General features: G+C 38.6%; 1 protein-coding gene across 11 annotated transcripts in view; it reads right to left on the bottom strand.

Annotated features, from left to right (window-relative positions):
• The window catches only part of JADE1 (jade family PHD finger 1), a 131,222-nt gene that overhangs the window by 65,836 nt on the left and 48,313 nt on the right, over positions 1–17,073 (bottom strand). The window contains exon 1 of one of the 11 annotated variants that reach the window (XM_064416460.1): positions 10,175–10,267. The exons of 7 other annotated variants lie outside the window; for them this stretch is intronic. In XM_064416460.1, the coding sequence (XP_064272530.1) occupies positions 10,175–10,217 (43 nt within the window). In that variant the 5' untranslated portion in view covers positions 10,218–10,267. Of the gene's footprint in view, positions 1–4,448; positions 4,586–4,759; positions 4,822–10,174; positions 10,268–17,073 lie in introns of those variants that run through there. 3 more of the 11 variants (XM_064416469.1, XM_064416471.1, XM_064416463.1) reach the window with 3 other exon arrangements.

Genomic DNA, 17,073 nt, shown 5'->3' with positions numbered 1-17,073 from the left:
GCCAGTTAAATTAAGAAAGCATTTCAGAAATTTGCCTTAAAAATATTTGGGAAAAGCATGCATCTACAAAAAAAATCAAACCAAACAAAAACTTCTTGGTACCAAACTGTGAGCAGCTGAGCACTAGGGCACTAAGAGGCAGATGTGCCCTCTCTGTTGTCACCCCCTGCTCACCTCAGTTTGGGGACTTGCCCCCCACCCCCTACAAACTAGTTTTTTGACTTTTAGGGTACACTAAAAGGCCCATTTGTTCTCCCTAGCTGGGAGAAGACTAGGAGGACCCTGGTGAGAGATCATAAAATTGGCTCCATTCTCACTTCCAAGAGGAGTAATTTGGATGTTAATAAGAGGAAAACTGAGGGAGAAGACGCTCCAGAGAAGCCTGTGTGTAAAACTATTCCCAAAGTGTTTCAGAAACGGAGCTGGACACTTAATTTCTAAACATTTATTTAGAAAGAAAGAAATCCATTCTGATGCCTAAAAAACCGAAAAAAAAGCCCCTTTTTTTCAGAGGTGTATAGCACATACATATCACACTCACTCAGCAGTCACTTGTACAGATTTTGACCAAACAGGCAGGAAGATAAAACAGGCAGTCTAACATACAACTTGGAACCACAGGCAAATTAACACATAGGACCATGACACCTTCATGAAATAAATAAAAAAAAATTTAAAAAAAGCATAAAATAAATTTTTTAAGCAACAGCATCAAGAACCTGTGTGAAGTGAAAGTGCAGTGAAAGAAAGGAATATGATTAACAGTGAAATAAATTTTGAGTTTGAAAACAAAGATTTTTGGAAGCTGAATTGCATACATTGAATTTTTTTCTAGTCCTTGGGATTAACCATTTTAAATACGCTTATTTGCTGGTATGTACTTGAAAAAAATCCTGCACATACTATGCTCTAAAGAAAGAAGAGGATAAAAGATAATTGCTACAAACTTTCATGCCAGATGAAGGTACAGCAAAGACCTTCCCCTCAAGGTGGCACATCAATGAGAGCCTGGTATAAAAGGTGTGGTACTACAACAGCAAGAACACTTGTTCTGCCTGAACAAATGTCTACCACAATTTTCAAAGCTAGCTGTGCAGCCTTATTTAAATTAAAAATTGCAGTGGAAATTCTTTTTTCAGTTAAATCTGAATATAAAAGTATTCAATTGAGCAATAATTGTGATGGTTTTGCTTTAGATATAAATGCAGATTCTGTCTCCTGGGTCATCACCAAATGGAAAGGAATTGTGTCACTGGAGAAGACCATGATGAATCCACAATGAGGTACTGAATAATTAGAATGCTCAGTTGACAGCACTAAACTACAAGTATAGGAGGTTTATAATGATTAAGGTAGACCAGCAAAATATATTTCTATTATAAACTAAACCTTTCCAAAGAGACAAAACCATGATGATAAAGAGGCCAATGTGGAATTAATCAGAGTTACAATGGCAATACCAACATTTATCTTCAAGAGATGATGGCTGAACTTGTCAAATAACCAGCAGAGAGTTCCTTACTGAGGGTAGATAAGTTCCACCTCTACAAACTGAATATTTTATAATCTGCTTATACAGCAGCTCATCCCTACAGCTGTCCCTTCATTTTAAATCCACCTGCTGTTTTAGCTGTGCAATAAAGTGCTGAATTCCATCTTCAGCATCAAGAAGGGTGAAAAATACACAAGCCCCTGCTCTTCTGAAACTAAAGAAAACTTTGCTTTCCTTTTAGCTAAATGTTCTTCCTTTGTAGCCCACTGCAGATACCTAGTGGCAGAAAAAGAAAGAGGCGAATTATTTGTGGTAGACACATGATGCAATGCACCTCATGATGTAACTATCACAGATATGATGCTGAAACCCTTCCCTCAAGCTGGCAAACATCTCCATGCTGACAGAGCCCACTGGTATCCAGCTGGGCAGGAAGGTCAGGCTAAGAACATCTCATTGTAGCATCTATTGTTTGCCCGTGAACTGGGCCTTGTCGATCAAATTAGTCACTTAAAGAAATGAAACAGTTACTTGGTTAAATGACTGTTTCCCCTGGCTATTAGACAAACTGTATTACATCTCCAGGCATATGATCAAATGGCTGAGAGTCTGACCTAAATTTACTTACTGTGCTAAACAGCCATAGGAAAAAAAAAAAAAAATTACGCCTCACTGCCTACTGTCAGCCACAAAGAATATCTATCAGTCTGTAACTGCAGATGAAATGCAGTTTTGTAGTTTTCTGTGCCAGCTTTTTGGAGCAATTGCAGGTCAGGTGACAAAAGACATTTCAGAGATGTTTAGGGCTTTTTCTTGTTGTTTGGTATTTTTCTTCCTGGAAGCTTTATGCGAACTGTTTTTGCACTTTGGGGACCCTAAAATGGTATGTTTTAGATGTCCTTTGACTAAGCTTTTGTGGAATTTCCACTTGAGACAAATGCAAGATGGATCCTTACAAAAATACCAATCTCAAATACAGCAGAAGTACAAACAGATCATAGTCTCACACATTTGCTACAGCAGAATAAAGACATGTGCACTTTTTAGAAATAAGCTTTCAATGAGAGGAGGGGGCATTCTGAAATTTCACAGACTCTCTTGAATTCCAGAGCACCTGCTCAAAGCTATTAATATGCAGCCATTTGAAAACAGGTTGAGTTCTTTTATCATTATGTCACTTAAAAGAAATCTGGCAAAACATTACATTCAGTTAACAAGACTGTATATTTCCAATTGAAATTCAAATGTTTTGGGCATCCAACTGGCTTTAATTATTTTATAAATAGATATTCGTCTTCTGGTAACAGTAGTTTTTCAGTCCATAGCACCCCTGAACATGTGGTTCATGGCCATTTTGAGAAGCAGCAGGTGATGAGGAAGAGGGCTAAGGGAGTGGTCTGCACCAACAAAATTAGGATTTGTGTGCAAAGCAGAATGTGTAGGTGAGTGTCTATGCAAGTCTTCTTCAGGTCATGGAATAACCTGCAGTTTTATAGGGAAAAAGAAGGAGAACTAGGGGGTAAACCCCAGTGTATGGCAAACCTGGATGACACAGCAAAGAGGAGCCCAACATGAGCAGGGACTGCCTCCACCAAAAGCAGCAGGACCCGAGTCCTGTGTGTGAGATCAGAGGTCAGGCTCAGTTTAAGGCAAGCACTTGTACCATGCCACGGCCAAAGGCTGCCCAGAGAAGACACTGCAGGACCAGAGGCTTTCTCAGGTGCCACCACTGGCAGAACAGGGAATAAAAGAACGTGAAAAGCAACTTCCTGGTTGCTCATGAATAAGAAGCCACAGTCACATGCTTGGATAGTTGTGTGCATGTGTGGAAAAGTTGTGAGCCTAAGGGACTGTCCTTGCAAATGCCATTTAGAATATTGTCTCTCCCAAGTGTAGCTTTCCTGTTTGGTCTGCTACAACATACAAAATGACAAGTTGCATTCAGTGTCATAGGTGGTTTAACTTGACAGAAACGTAACATAAAATAAGTTTTATTCATATTCCTCTCTTCATCTCCAGCTTCCTTTTGGCACCTCTCACCAGGCTCAACAAAAAGAGTTTGTTCTTAGTTATTCCTTTAACCACTTTCATTCACAAAAGCTGCTATTATGGACTTTTAAATTTTTTAGGTTTTCTTCTTTGTTCTCATGTGAATACACCTTTTTACAAAAACAAATGTCTTTTATCCCAGAAGAACCAACTTTATTCCCAGTCCTAGGCACAGCCCAGCTTTATTTCACAAAATCAAGCAACAGGACATTCAACAAGAGGCAGGGTGAGGGGAAGAGACACATATCCTGACACATTGAGAGCATGTTGACAAACTCCTTTAAACATCAAAAGGCTTCCTTCTTTTTGCAATTCATGTAAAGCTTTTGCTCCAAGGCTTTTGAACAAATTCTCCACTGGCAGTCCCTCAAGGATTAGTTTTTGAATATTATAGCTCACCAAAAAGAAACACTGCTTACAGATAAACCTTTGCTTCTGTGAGTCAAACCAGTGCCCCAATCCACCCCCAATCCACATTTTAAAGTCTGAAGAAAATGAGCATTGGAGTCAATGTTTTAAAGGCAGTTTGAATATATGTCTGGTGGCTCAAAAATGTCCCAAGCCAACCCTTTTTTCCTTTCTCTGGAACCTGATGCAGTGACCATTTCTCTAATACTTCAGATTATTAAAACTGGATAATAATTCCTTGTTGCCAGCACAGTGAAGTTCTCTCCACCTGCCCCAGACCCCACATCCCTCCCCGCCCCCAGTAATTCAAATTTCTGCTCTTCATATACCAAATAAAGAACTGCAGCCAGAGACAAAGGAGTTGCAGCTGAGCTGGCAGAGACAAACTTCAGGTTGTGCAAAAGATCTCCTTACAAGCTATGCCAAGCTGTATTACAAGCAGAGCCAGCAACCTGAACCAGCAGCCCTCTAATTCTCACTGCCTGCACTGTATTCCTACCTTCAGCAAAAAATCCTTCAGGGCAGCAAGAGCAGCAGCAAACCTGCCATGAACAGCCATGGTGCTGTCACATCAGAGACTCTCCCACATCAGCTACAGCCTTTAGCTCAGCTGTTTGCCTCTTTGGGGACAACTTACCCTGGCTCTCAGGAAATAGAGTGCGTACCTTGGTTCTCTCCTAAGCTTATACAGAGCACAAATAAACAAATCAGCCCTATTCTTTGGGAAATCAAAAACTTTGGGATTTAAAAAAAAAAAAAGAAGCCAAAAGCTGCCTCTGTGAACATATGAAGCAGCACAGAAGAACTTACATGTAAATAGATCATGTAGAATCACTGTGGCTTGTTTCCTTTCCCTGCACCAGCACTGGGAAAGAGATTGTTTTTAGCACATGCCTGCTATAGAAATGTGTTTCCAAAACATATCCCTGAAGTCCTTGAATCACAGCCAAACAATTGGCTGAACCTCTAGAAACCTACCAATCATTACCTTGGGCACTGGCATCCAAATCCACAAAAAAAAAAGACCTCATTTTTAGTGTCTCATCAGCCTTTGTGCTGTGTCAGCACCAACAACCACCACCACAAATTGGGGAGCATATCTGTTCAACAACAGTCCTAGGTGCTACATTAGCTAACAGCATCTAAAGAGAGAGAAACTTTATAGAAGCAACTTTTTGGTGCAGTCAGAGCATTTACACCCCAGCTGAGTTGTTGCACGGGCAGACATTGGGCATTCTGATAAAGTAACACAACTTCAGAGAAATTTGCAGCATGAAGACAAGTTTTGAGGTGATCAAAATTGTTGGAGCTTATTAATATCTCCTAAAATACAGTAGCTAAGAGGTAGCAGTTGAGAAGTAATAAGTATCAAAATTTACTTGGTAGTGTGGTTAAGAGACAAAAGAAATAAAAAGTATAAACATCTTCAAGTTACAAAGCTGCCCAGTACTGAAATTGGCAGGAAATTATTCCATAGCATACGTCAGAAAGCTCAATTACCTAAGTACACTCAGAAATCCAAATTAATCTAATAAAATACTTAAACCAGTAAATCCTCATGTAGGTACTCTCATTCAGAATTATGCTGGATTTTGTGTTGCTCATCCTGATTTTTTTTTAACAATTAACCTGGAAGAATACACTTCACATCAACTGTAAGCCCCATTCTTACAATGATTTGCACAGTAAGCCCAAAAGGAGCAAAAGTGTGACTGAGACAACAGCAGCACTGTGTACCTGAATATAAACCCCTGAAAAAGAATAGATACAGACAAATGTATGTGTGCCCCCCACTAGGCATGCTGGCTTTCATAGCATTACAAACCAAAGAGATAACTAAGCCATATATAAGTTGAGTTTCCACAATCCAACAAAGATACTTTTACATATTCAGTGCTGACAAAACACAGATTTCTTTTTTATTATGGAGTAAGCATGAGGATCTCTAAAACAAAGCAGCAGCACCAGCCACTGGACTTAAATGTGCAATGATGTACATCTTCACTGGTGATGAATTCACAAAAACTTCGTATGCCACATACAAAAATAAATTACAAGTCATAATCCACAAATAAGAAATACATTCAACATGGCTTGTGAAATATTAAACATTTTTAAAAGGGTCTGAGCTTTGTTCATACCTTAAATCAGCAGTAATTTCAAATAACTCCTTTAATAAAGCTTTAGTAGCGATGACTTGCACAGAAGACAGAGGAAGCCAGAGAAAGATCTAGAATGATCTAAGAGCCTTCCTGTTAGCACCATTCCAAGAAATATAAAATTTCTACAAGTCTTCTCACAAGTTCTCTTCATTAGAATTACTCAGCTTTACTGCAATTTGGTCAAATTTCTGAAAAGGAGCCTTCTCTGTTTTACATCCCGCTTCTCTGCCAACACTGTTTGCAGCAACCTCATCTCTGGTGGTAGCACAAAACCAGAACTGCAAGTCTATATATAAATATGCCATAAGATCCCCATATCTGTTGGGAAATATGAGACGCAACTCAAACATATTTGAAAGAAACTTTAAAAATCACACATCATTTTTAAACAAGTATTTCAACTCTCATTTTCTTCCTATTTGGTATTGCAAACTCCTCCAAACTCACAGCATAGTTCCTACATATTCCAACCACTTTATTCTTGAGCCATCTCACCTCTATCCAGATTATCCAGATTATTTTTGTTGCCAAGACAGCCTGAGCTCCTGGGATCCTGCTAAAAACAGGCAAAAGAGTGCCTCCTCCACAACAATTTACTCTGGAATGAACTTGATGGTGTTAGCAGCAGGTGGTGTGGGAGAAATAAAAAGCCTCAGAGGAAATCCCCTGCTGTTCTTTGTGTTCTTAAGGTCTCACTCAAGGATACACCTGTGGCAGCTTCAAACTCTACAAGCTGAACAACATTCCAAGTCGTTGGTTTGCTTTACACATATTCCAAGACTGAGGAAAAACAGTTGTCACAATGGGCAGCTTCAGTAAGCGAGTTTGACAAATTTTCTCGTTTCCTCCCATGATTATACTGGAGGCTATGAGTTTTGCTTAAAACCTCTGTTTTGAATTCCCTATGGAATAATTCTCCATTTTTCAGTCCTTTAAGAAAAAGTAATTTCAATGGAGAATTTACTCAGCACTTCTTACTTGTGGCAAGTAGTCAATGCATGTTTGAAAAACAATTATATGAGGATCTGCAAGAAGGACTTGTCTGTTTTGGTAGGTGGAAGTAAAGAACCAAACCCTGAACTGAGAGACATTCTTTGTTTAAAGACATTCACCATGTCAAAGCCCTGCATCTGGAATTCCTCAGCAACTAAATGAGAATCAGCTTTTTTAAATGCAAAGAGTACAGTAAAGATAATATAGGTCAAATACTCAGTTACCTACTTCCAGAAACAGTCAGCTGCTTTTCTAGAGTAATAAAAGGTTTTGAAAGTTGACAAGACAGAAAGGTCCACCAATTACATTAGAAACATGACTAGCAACCAAGACAAAATTATCTAGGGATGGAAGTAAATTATTTTCTTTTAATTGTGAGGCACGAGTCTGTAATCTTTTAGAGCAAGATCTTTCTTTAGTGGGGAAAAATTTCAGATGATTGCTTGTAAACACACCCTGAGATTTGGCCTCTTTTGGTACAACCTGGAGGATCACCTAAAAATGCTTTCTTTTATTTGTCTGTCAACAGCTCCCCACTGCTTTTATTTTTGGTCTCATGATTTTCATTTTGCAAAGCTTTATATGAAAAAAGTTTAAAAATGCAGTTTATATTGATCCAAGATGCTAACATCTGTATCATGGGATTAATAGGATTATGCCAATGTGGAAAACATGTAGAAAACATGGCAACAGAAGAAATACTTTCTGATACCAAGCAAAAAATATGAAAGCTGACACATACGGTTTTGTGATGCAAAAGTATTTTACAATGTCATTTGCAGACTATTTGTGATGATAAGCAATGGCAGGGACGTCAACTTTGTTTCAATATATGAATCTTGGATAAAAAGAAACCTAAAAAGCCATCTGTATTCATCTGTAATGTGCAATTTCACAGACTTGCATATTTGCTAACTGTCTATCAAAAAATTCAGAGTCAATTGTATGAAAAGAAACAAACTGATAGATCTGGAGGCCAAGGAATGGAGAGCACATTGACACAGAATAGACACACAACCTGAATTAGTAGGTTCTCATCTTTTTGACTGGGCCTGAAGAAAACCCTCATGTATATAACTATAATTTTGATTCTCCTACACGTTTATTGATTACTGATTCTTCTACACATTTATCTGTGTGATGGAAACATGTTACACCTTATGTAATGATATTAATGTGCACCAAACAGCACATGGCTTAGGTCTGCATAAGGTACTCATCCAGTGCACACCATCCTTAAAATTCCCCTGCTAATATCTGAAACTGTGAAGAACATGGTACTACTGTTATTTCCCTCAACTCCTTTCAGTCAAGACAAGTCACTACAAATTATCACTGGAATTCACACTGAGCAAAATTGTTTCTTGGAGGCACTGACCACTTAAGAGAAGCTGGGAACCTTTGGGTTTTGAGATGAAAGGAATGGAGAGCTGACAGCCAGGAGATGGGATTGGCTGGAAGCAGCAGCTCTTGCTACTCTCCAGCAATTGTAAAGAGGATTTCACAGGAGTGCTCCCTATAAGTCACATGCTATCAAGAAACCAGAATGGATATAATCCTGTGACTCATGAATGGATGACATACCCTGGAGCCTGTTACCTCTCCATCTAATCAATCACTGCATCCAACTGTTGAAGTAAACTTAGCACAGGCCCACAGCACAGCACCCCTTTCTACAAATGAAGGGGGAACAAAGGGAAATGGATTTCAAATAAGGTTCTGCACTATCATTTTTTGCTCATATTTAGTCTTCAGAAACAGAAACGTTAGCACTGACTGGCATAATCAACTTCTAGTCAGGTTTTCCTACTGCAAGATAAATTAGGCTGTTTCTATATTCTCTTCCCACACAAAGCTGCATATATCCTTTTTGCTGGATGAAGAAATTGGAACTGGCTAACATTGGGCTCTTACATGACAATTAAGTTCAGCAGTGTTAAGAATGCCTTCATTCAGTTTTTCATATTACTGAGATTGGGTTTTCTGTAGCATAATTGTTGCTATTTCAGATACACTATAACTAAAAAAAAGAAAAGGAAATGTTTTTTATTCCCTCTTTATTCTTAAAAATTGTATTGAAGCAAAATTTCAGTGAAAGATTAATTCAAGACAGGGGGAGTGAAGTTTCTTAAAAAAAGCAAAATGTGAGCATTAATTATCAGCATGAATTGAGACAAAGTTCCTCCTCAGGATGTTTCTATCCTGAGGTTCCAGTGTCAAAGGGAAGAACTTGCCTTTCCCTCTTATCTTACATATTACACTAATTAATTTACTTTACTCAAATTGAGAGATGTTATTTCCCTGGCTCTCCCTCTCCCTATTGTACATTTCCTTACACTGATTTTAATTTAGAGCTACATGCTTTGGGAAGCATTTAGAAGGGCTTAGAGTTAAACAGGGCGAATTTTTGTGATTTGGGACTGACTCAGTAGCACAGTTCAATTAAAATTCTTTGAGTATTTACTAAAAAAAATGGAAAATGCTCAAGACAAGTAAGGAATAAGCTCTCCAAAGCAACATGCAAGGAGAAATGCCTGTGTCACACTCAGAAAAATAAAAGCCGTTTTCCTTCACCTTATGAAGAGAATGAAAGCACACAATTTTCACATCACAAGCATATCTTGATGGATATTATAGCTTCTAGTGTATGCAAAGCAAAGTATTTTAAAGGCGATTTACAATTTTAAAAAAGACCAGAACCAAAACCTAGAACAAAACAAAAAAAAAAACCCAAAACAACAAACAAAAAACCAAGCCCAAAACAGGCTTAAACATTTTGAACTTCCCTATATTATAAAGCAATGAAGAAAAACAGAATTCATTTTGTAAGACTGTACTAAAATTAGTTATCTCTGGTCTTCACTGCCTTATAACTTTTTATACCAAGGCTTCCCAAAGAAATGATCCTTATCTCTCTCTCTCTCTCACCAGTGATTTCTGAATCAATAAACTAATTTCCTCAAAGACAGTGATTTTCATCAAGCATTATGATATCAGGTAGTTAAGCTGTGAAGAGAGAGTCTCAACACTTGAACAGACAGAAAGACTGTAACTTTTGTTCCAGCCTTACCAGACAGGCAAAAATGCCCACACAGCAGCAGGGTTGAAATCATCCTGTCTGCAAAAAAAGCATCAGCTGGATCTCACATCTTCCCAGACACCAAAAAGTCCAGCTACTCAGGCATATCTGTAAGAAAGCAAGGTCTGTTTGTCCTCCTGCTGGTGGAGTGATTTGATTGAGAACTGCTTTCACAGTTTTTAGAAAGGCAGCTCAATTGACTTCCATAGCTGAGTCGTTGATCCAATCATCTGATTCAGTTAATCTAACTTCCTTTTATTCCTCTTTGAAGACAGGCAGCATTCAACACATCTGCAAGACAACTTGAGAGGAACAAACTCCTCCTATGGAAAACATTCTCAAAACCATCCATGAATCACAACATAAAAGTTTATGTAAAAAAAATCATGTAATTTAAGCACATGACAAGTATGATAGAGTGCATAAGGTGACATAGATGTCCCCTTCAGGTTATCTTCAACCAGATATCTCAGATCTGAGGAGATCAGAGTGGGAAAATGTACGCAAAACCCTTACAATTACATCACAGTCATTTCTCCCTTGGTTTGTTACTGCAATACTATTGTTGGTAAAACTAAACTAATGGGAAATATTTTTAAAATGGAAATAAAAATCTACAGTAGCCAAAGTATCTTCTTGTGAACCGAAGTGTTCTACTTTTGGCAACCAGAGAAGCTGTGCTGAGCACTCACATGTGAATTGTTCGCCCATTGTACACTTTGTTATTAAAATTGCTGCTGTTACTGTTAGTTTCTTATTTCACCGCTGCTTTCAGTACATTGTTCTTATCTCAACCAGCAATCTTTGCTTTTCCTGCCTCCAATTCTCCTCTCCATTCCACCTCAGGGGGAGAAAGACAGGGAGTGAGTGAGGGGCATGTGGTTAGGAGTGTTTCACTGGGAGCAATGAATTGGAGAATACCATTCCTAAACCACAACAGCCTTATTTGATGTCCAATGCAGGGCTCAAAGGTCTGACCAGAGCAGGTTGGAAACAAATTTGGCCTAAATATTTGCTGCATTAGCTGTGGACCTTCTGGTCACAGAGTTGCTTGGTCTGTTCATCTGGTTGTGGAATTGTTTTGTTTGATAACAAAGTTTAACAGTAGAGCTGGAGAAAAATACTGCAAAAGGCAATGTGATTCCACAAGCAGCAATACCCAGCACTGGTTTTGTCAGTGTGCAGAGTGTAGAAACAGAGTTATTCTTTAGGTCAATAATTCATGCTACATACTGCTTTAGGGAACTGCCTGCAACCTGCTTTCCCTCCATAAATGAGAGGACAGTTTAGGAAATTAATTAAAGCTTTCCGTCCTGATGTGCAGGTGTGCAATAGGACAACAACGAATTCATAATTAGGTGGATAGGTTTTCTCTCACTCCTCCCTGCTCCACATACAAGCAAGACTAAGCCATTTGTTGAGCTTCATTTGGTTTTAGAACAGCTTTGATGATTCAAGTAATACTCAACTCAAATTAGCACCACAGTCTCTTATCCAGCTTTTTTTGTTGAACTAAAATTTGAACATAGTATTATTAGCAAACAGCAGTAAAAATCTGTCTGCTAAACATAACTTACTTTATCAAACACCAGAAAGATTTACTGTGATTTACTACTTAATGATAGCTATAGAAGAAGTCGACTCTTTGTGGTTTTTCCTTATATTTATTTCTGTAGGGTTTTGGGAAAGTTTATCCCAGAATTAGGCCATGGATGAAAGCCACCCTAGCATATTTTACAAGGAGGAAGCATTCCTCTATAGTAAACCTGAAGCGTGCAACACTTGTAGGCAAAGTTCAGAAGTACAATTTATCAAAACCTGTGAAAAGAACACAAATGCTGATGACAGGTTAAGGTCATCTGGTCACTTTTTAACTTTCAAGCACTTAATTTTGCAAGCCTGTCTGTGCTAGCAGACATATTGAATAGTATCTAAGGTTTTGTGAAGACTTTGGGAAAAAAAGTTACCTCAATAAGCCACGTGAATGCCATGGAATATGCAGAACTCTTATGGATTTTTCATGCCTTTCTTTCATTTTATTAACATACTAAAGTGTTTGTTCTCCAGTCATGAATGTGCACCTGTAGCTTCATGTTCCCTTTGGGAGACCATTTGGAACAAGAGAATTAACAACGTATAGCTATGAAACATTCTGTCTCGAAATAACAATTGTAATTGCCACGTTCACTAGAAAGATATTAATTGACAAAGCCCAGCATAAATTTTGGATTCCCAAAGGGAAGAATTGGAAAGACAGACAAGACTCTACACTGGCCATGGACATGTGGGCATTTAATTGCTCTAGTAATTTTTTCAACTAATGGAAGACAGCATTTACCCAGTAAATTGATTAAATCTTTTCTTCTCTTTTTCTGCATACTACTATTGCATTTCCTTTGTGCCAGGCAAAGCAATTGCAGGTAGAAGGGACCTCAGCATTACCCCGACTATATGCAATGAGGAAGAAAATGTAAAAAACTTTAATTGAATTGCAGGAAACACCTACAATCTCTACTGACTCTAAAAAGCATCTGGAAAACATATGGAAGGAAGAAGTCTAAGTTTATCTGCCACAAGCCCCGATGACATTCCTGTATCAAATCCTATTAAAATGAAGCTGTGCCCACAGCACCTTGATACTGTGATATGTGTGTATAATGACACATATTTCACAGAGGTTCTCTCTCTTTGCTTCTTCACTTTTTTCCACTCTCCTGCTCCCCAAAAAACCCAACTCACACGGATGTACTGGATTTTACACCCCATTCCTCAGATCACTGGTGGTCACCCTCAAAACACATGGATCCCACGACTTGTCCTATGTAACAGATTTATGTGTTCCTGATTTTGGAATCCTTCATGCTCTGCAATTTTGCCATTTAAACGCAGACAAACAACTAAAAAACATTTGTTACTCTGGAGTATCTACCTGAAATTCCCATTGCTGCTAACTGCTTGGGCATTAAGATAATAGATGTAAATATTTAACACAGCAGACGTTTTGATAACCCTGGGTTTCCAGGGATTCATTCTGTATCTTTTTTTCTTATTTTACAGCAATGAACTACCAAGCAAGTGTTGCTTGTTTTGTTTAAAAACACAAAACTATAGGAGCTACTTGTTTTGAATTCTCTCTCACACAGAAAGGAGCAGAGTGCAGACTAAACACCAGCCTAGATTATCATGACACCATGATTTCACAGCACTGTATCACAGAACAGAATGTCCTATTCCAAAATACAATTGAAATATCTTTTTTTCTCTACTGATACCAAGCTTTCCTGAGGGAGGTGGTTAACCACATGCCTTCTGAAGCTACATTTCTCTTAATTGTTCTCCTTAGTCAAGGCATTCTCTGCAGTTCCAGGAATAGAAACAACTCTGCAAAGATGTTTACATCACAGACATCCAATTTTCACTATTCTGATTTCCTAGTGCTTCAGGTTTTGTTCTGTGTATTTCATAATCTCTCTTCCTTGTGAGATTTTGGGATCCCTTGTGGGATCTCCCTTCCATGTGGGATTTTGTCATGGTTTAGGAATGGTATTCTCCAATTTAGCATTCCCTGGACAGAACCAGGACAGATTTTAATTTTGGATGCAGATTATTTAAGATTACTGCACTTGATAAGAAATATTTTAGGATGCTTGCCTGCTCTCTTTCCCATTAAGAAAAAACAAGAAACTCTTACCTTACACACACTTCCAATTCTGTGCATTCATGCAAATGTTAGCTGAACTATGGTGCAGAACTGCAATCTGCTACAACAGTGCACAATTTAGTCATACAGTACTGAGATTTTCACTAAAAGCCTCCAATTACTACCTAGTTTCCTACTCAGTGGGACTTTGAATTTTAGTTTGAAAAGGAAAGAAGGATTTTGTGTTATTCCTGCAGAAGTGCTTATATACACATAGTAAGAGGAGACATTTCTGAGAGGATAGTTCCCTTCCCAGTTCCTCTCAGAGATGGTCCACAGGATTCCTGCAGGACCCTTTCTCTCCACTAGCCTAAAGCAAAAGGGAAGTCCTGAAATGAAGTGATTAAAATTATGTGGTGTGACCATCATGATTTACATTTGCAGATGTCATGTTTCTCTGAGCACTATCTTAAAACATCAACATGGGCACAGTCAAGTACTTCAGTGTATAGTACACTGGCTATGTCAACACAAAAATCAGATCCAGAGGTGAACATACTCAATGGCCCTATTTTATGCTCAAAGCTTATAAATCTAGAGCCAAAGAAAAGATTTTAAAAATAAATTTAGCTTTAGACCAGAACCTTCACAGAACCTTCACTGTTTTCTGGAACAACAAAAAAACAGAAGGAGAAAAAAAAACACTACAGCTTTCTCTGAAACTACAGTTAGGGCAACACAGCTTGCCACTGTTAGAACTAAACATAAATTAGGCAAAATACATATCCAGTGTGTTGAAGCAACAGCTGAAGTTTGATATTAGCCTGGTTGAATCTCTGCCAGCATCTTAACATTTGGATACATATTTGAAACTTAGACATCAAATCAAACATGTGTACCATGCAGATTTGCATGCATAACCTTCTTTTCAGTAATGAAATTTTGCCTGAATAGCCTTAGATTTTAGCAATTACTCTCTTTCAGCTTAAAAGAAGGAAAGCTCTAAAAGGCAAAACCACTTTGCTATTCAACTATATTCAAATAACATCCAAAGTATTTACACCCTGTTAAGAGAACCCAAAAGCAAATCTGTACTGTCCCAAAGTGATTATTTCTTATTATATTTCCTGCCTATGACCTGCTGTTCCATGTGAATGAGCCAGAGCCAGAGTCTCTGTGGCAGCAGCCAGTGGCAAATATGTGGATAAAAGGCACAAGAGGAGAGATACTGCACCAACACATCCCTTGGTTCTTCAGGCACCTTCTGCAGCAGAGAGGACATTTTTGCCTTCAAAATACCCTCATGAGATTTCATTTGCCTCCTCACTTCAGAGCCCAAGCCCACCTAAAAAAAATATGTACAAACACACGGCAACAAGTGCCCCAGGATCATCATCCTGGAAATTTTCCAGCCTGCCACTGCCTCAGTATAGCATTCACATTCTCTGAAAAAATCCCTTCCCCCAGGACTTTTCTCCTGGGAAGCTGAGAAGCCTCAGAGAAAAGGAAAACAATTCTTTTCTCTTATCAATTTGCTTCTCCTGTGTTGTACTCACATGTGGAATGTGTTTAGAGATTGTTTACCCACAGGTGATTGTTTCATTGGATTCTGGTATGAGTTATTTTAACTCTTTGGCCAATCAGGGCCAAGCTATGTCAAGACTCTGGAAAGAGTCACAAGTTTTCATTATCAGCTTTTTAGCATTCAGTAAGTATCCTTTCTGTACTCTTTAGTATAGTTTATATAGTATTCTTTAATATAGTAATACATAATAAAGTAATAAATTAGCCTTCTGAGAACATGGAGTCAGACTCATCATTCCTCCCTGCCACAAGGGTCCCTGCAAGTACAACACCTCAGTATCGCTTGAGGTGCCTCCAATCCTTGGGCTATGAGAAAATGTGGTTCTTTTCTCCTCAGTCACCTTTTCCATGCCACCCAAGATTTTACAGTCTTCTGTCCTATCCTCTTCAGCCTAGTTTTCCCCAGCCCTAAGGAGGCCTTATTAAGCAGCTGGGGTTTGCGTGGGAGCCATTTCCCATCTCCCTCCCTGCCCCTGTGCCTGCTGCAGTGGGAAACGAGGAAGGGAATATCAGAAGTGCCCTGAGTTTCAAAAGGGAGGCACAGAGGTGTTTTAGATGGGTATGAGCTCATCAGCTCAGGTTTTGGGGTTTTTTCAGTCAGGGTTAGAAACTTGGCAATCTCAGCCTGGACCTGGCTAATTCTAAATTAACTAGCCCAAAGACAGGAAGCAATTCAGCAACTTCAAGCAGCACTTTGCAAGTGCTAATTAACTTAGCTTAAATTTTTAAGAAGCAGTCTGAACTAAGTAAAACAAACATGTTTCATGCACATTCTTCTGGCCATCTTTTCTCCTAGTTTCCACTCTCCCAGAAAGCTGTCATAAAAGGCTCCCTCCCTGGAGTCGTGCCCTGTTTTAGCTCCACTCATTTTTCCTCCTCCAGACTACAACACACAGAGAAACAACTTCTGCAATTCCTCTTCTCTAGCTCTTATGCACCTGGCTTCTGCCCAATAATTTTATGGCAAGGAAAACCCCCACTTAACTCTTTTCTGAGCTTACAACTCCCAGATTTTTTCCCATTTTCCTCTGTCCTACAGTTGTTTTCAAATCTTGAAAATGAGGAATATCATAGGAGAAGGAAAATAAAATTAAAGGTAGGAAGGAGAAGTATTTATATAGTCAAAGATATCAGGCAATTATTTTTATGACCTCCACAAATCAACAAATAACTGAAAAAAATTCAAGGTCGGTATCCTGTGGAGACATTCTGAAGAACATAAATCACTCCCAGTGTAGTGTGGAAAAATGGGAATTGTGCCTGAAACAAGGTAATGAGGTCAATACTGCCCCTTCCTAGGGTCAGAATTCAGGACTAGAAAAATTATCCTTATCTATCAGGAGTCAAGATTTTCTTAACCATGCAGTGGAAGCAATAAAATCGCTTCTCAGATTGCACCCCTAACACAGAACTTGTATTAAAGGAAGTATAAATTTCACAGTCAAATTTTCCAGTCAACATTTCATGGCACAAAGAAGGAAGACTGAAGTGCAAGGTGCACAAATCTCCATCAGACATATTCTGAAGGCATGGATTCTACCAGACCAGTAGCTGTAAAATGCTAGTAAAAAGCATGTAATTGGTTTATAATTTTGTGACCTTAAAACCCACTTCTGAATAGGCTTCTGAAATGGTCATCTCATTTCATTAGTAAGGAAATTATTCA

The sequence above is a fragment of the Passer domesticus genome, chromosome 4 (assembly GCF_036417665.1).
Source record: "Passer domesticus isolate bPasDom1 chromosome 4, bPasDom1.hap1, whole genome shotgun sequence".
NCBI lineage: Eukaryota > Metazoa > Chordata > Aves > Passeriformes > Passeridae > Passer > Passer domesticus.
Note: the sequence above shows the minus strand (reverse complement) of the source record. Positions and strands in the feature narration are given on the sequence as shown.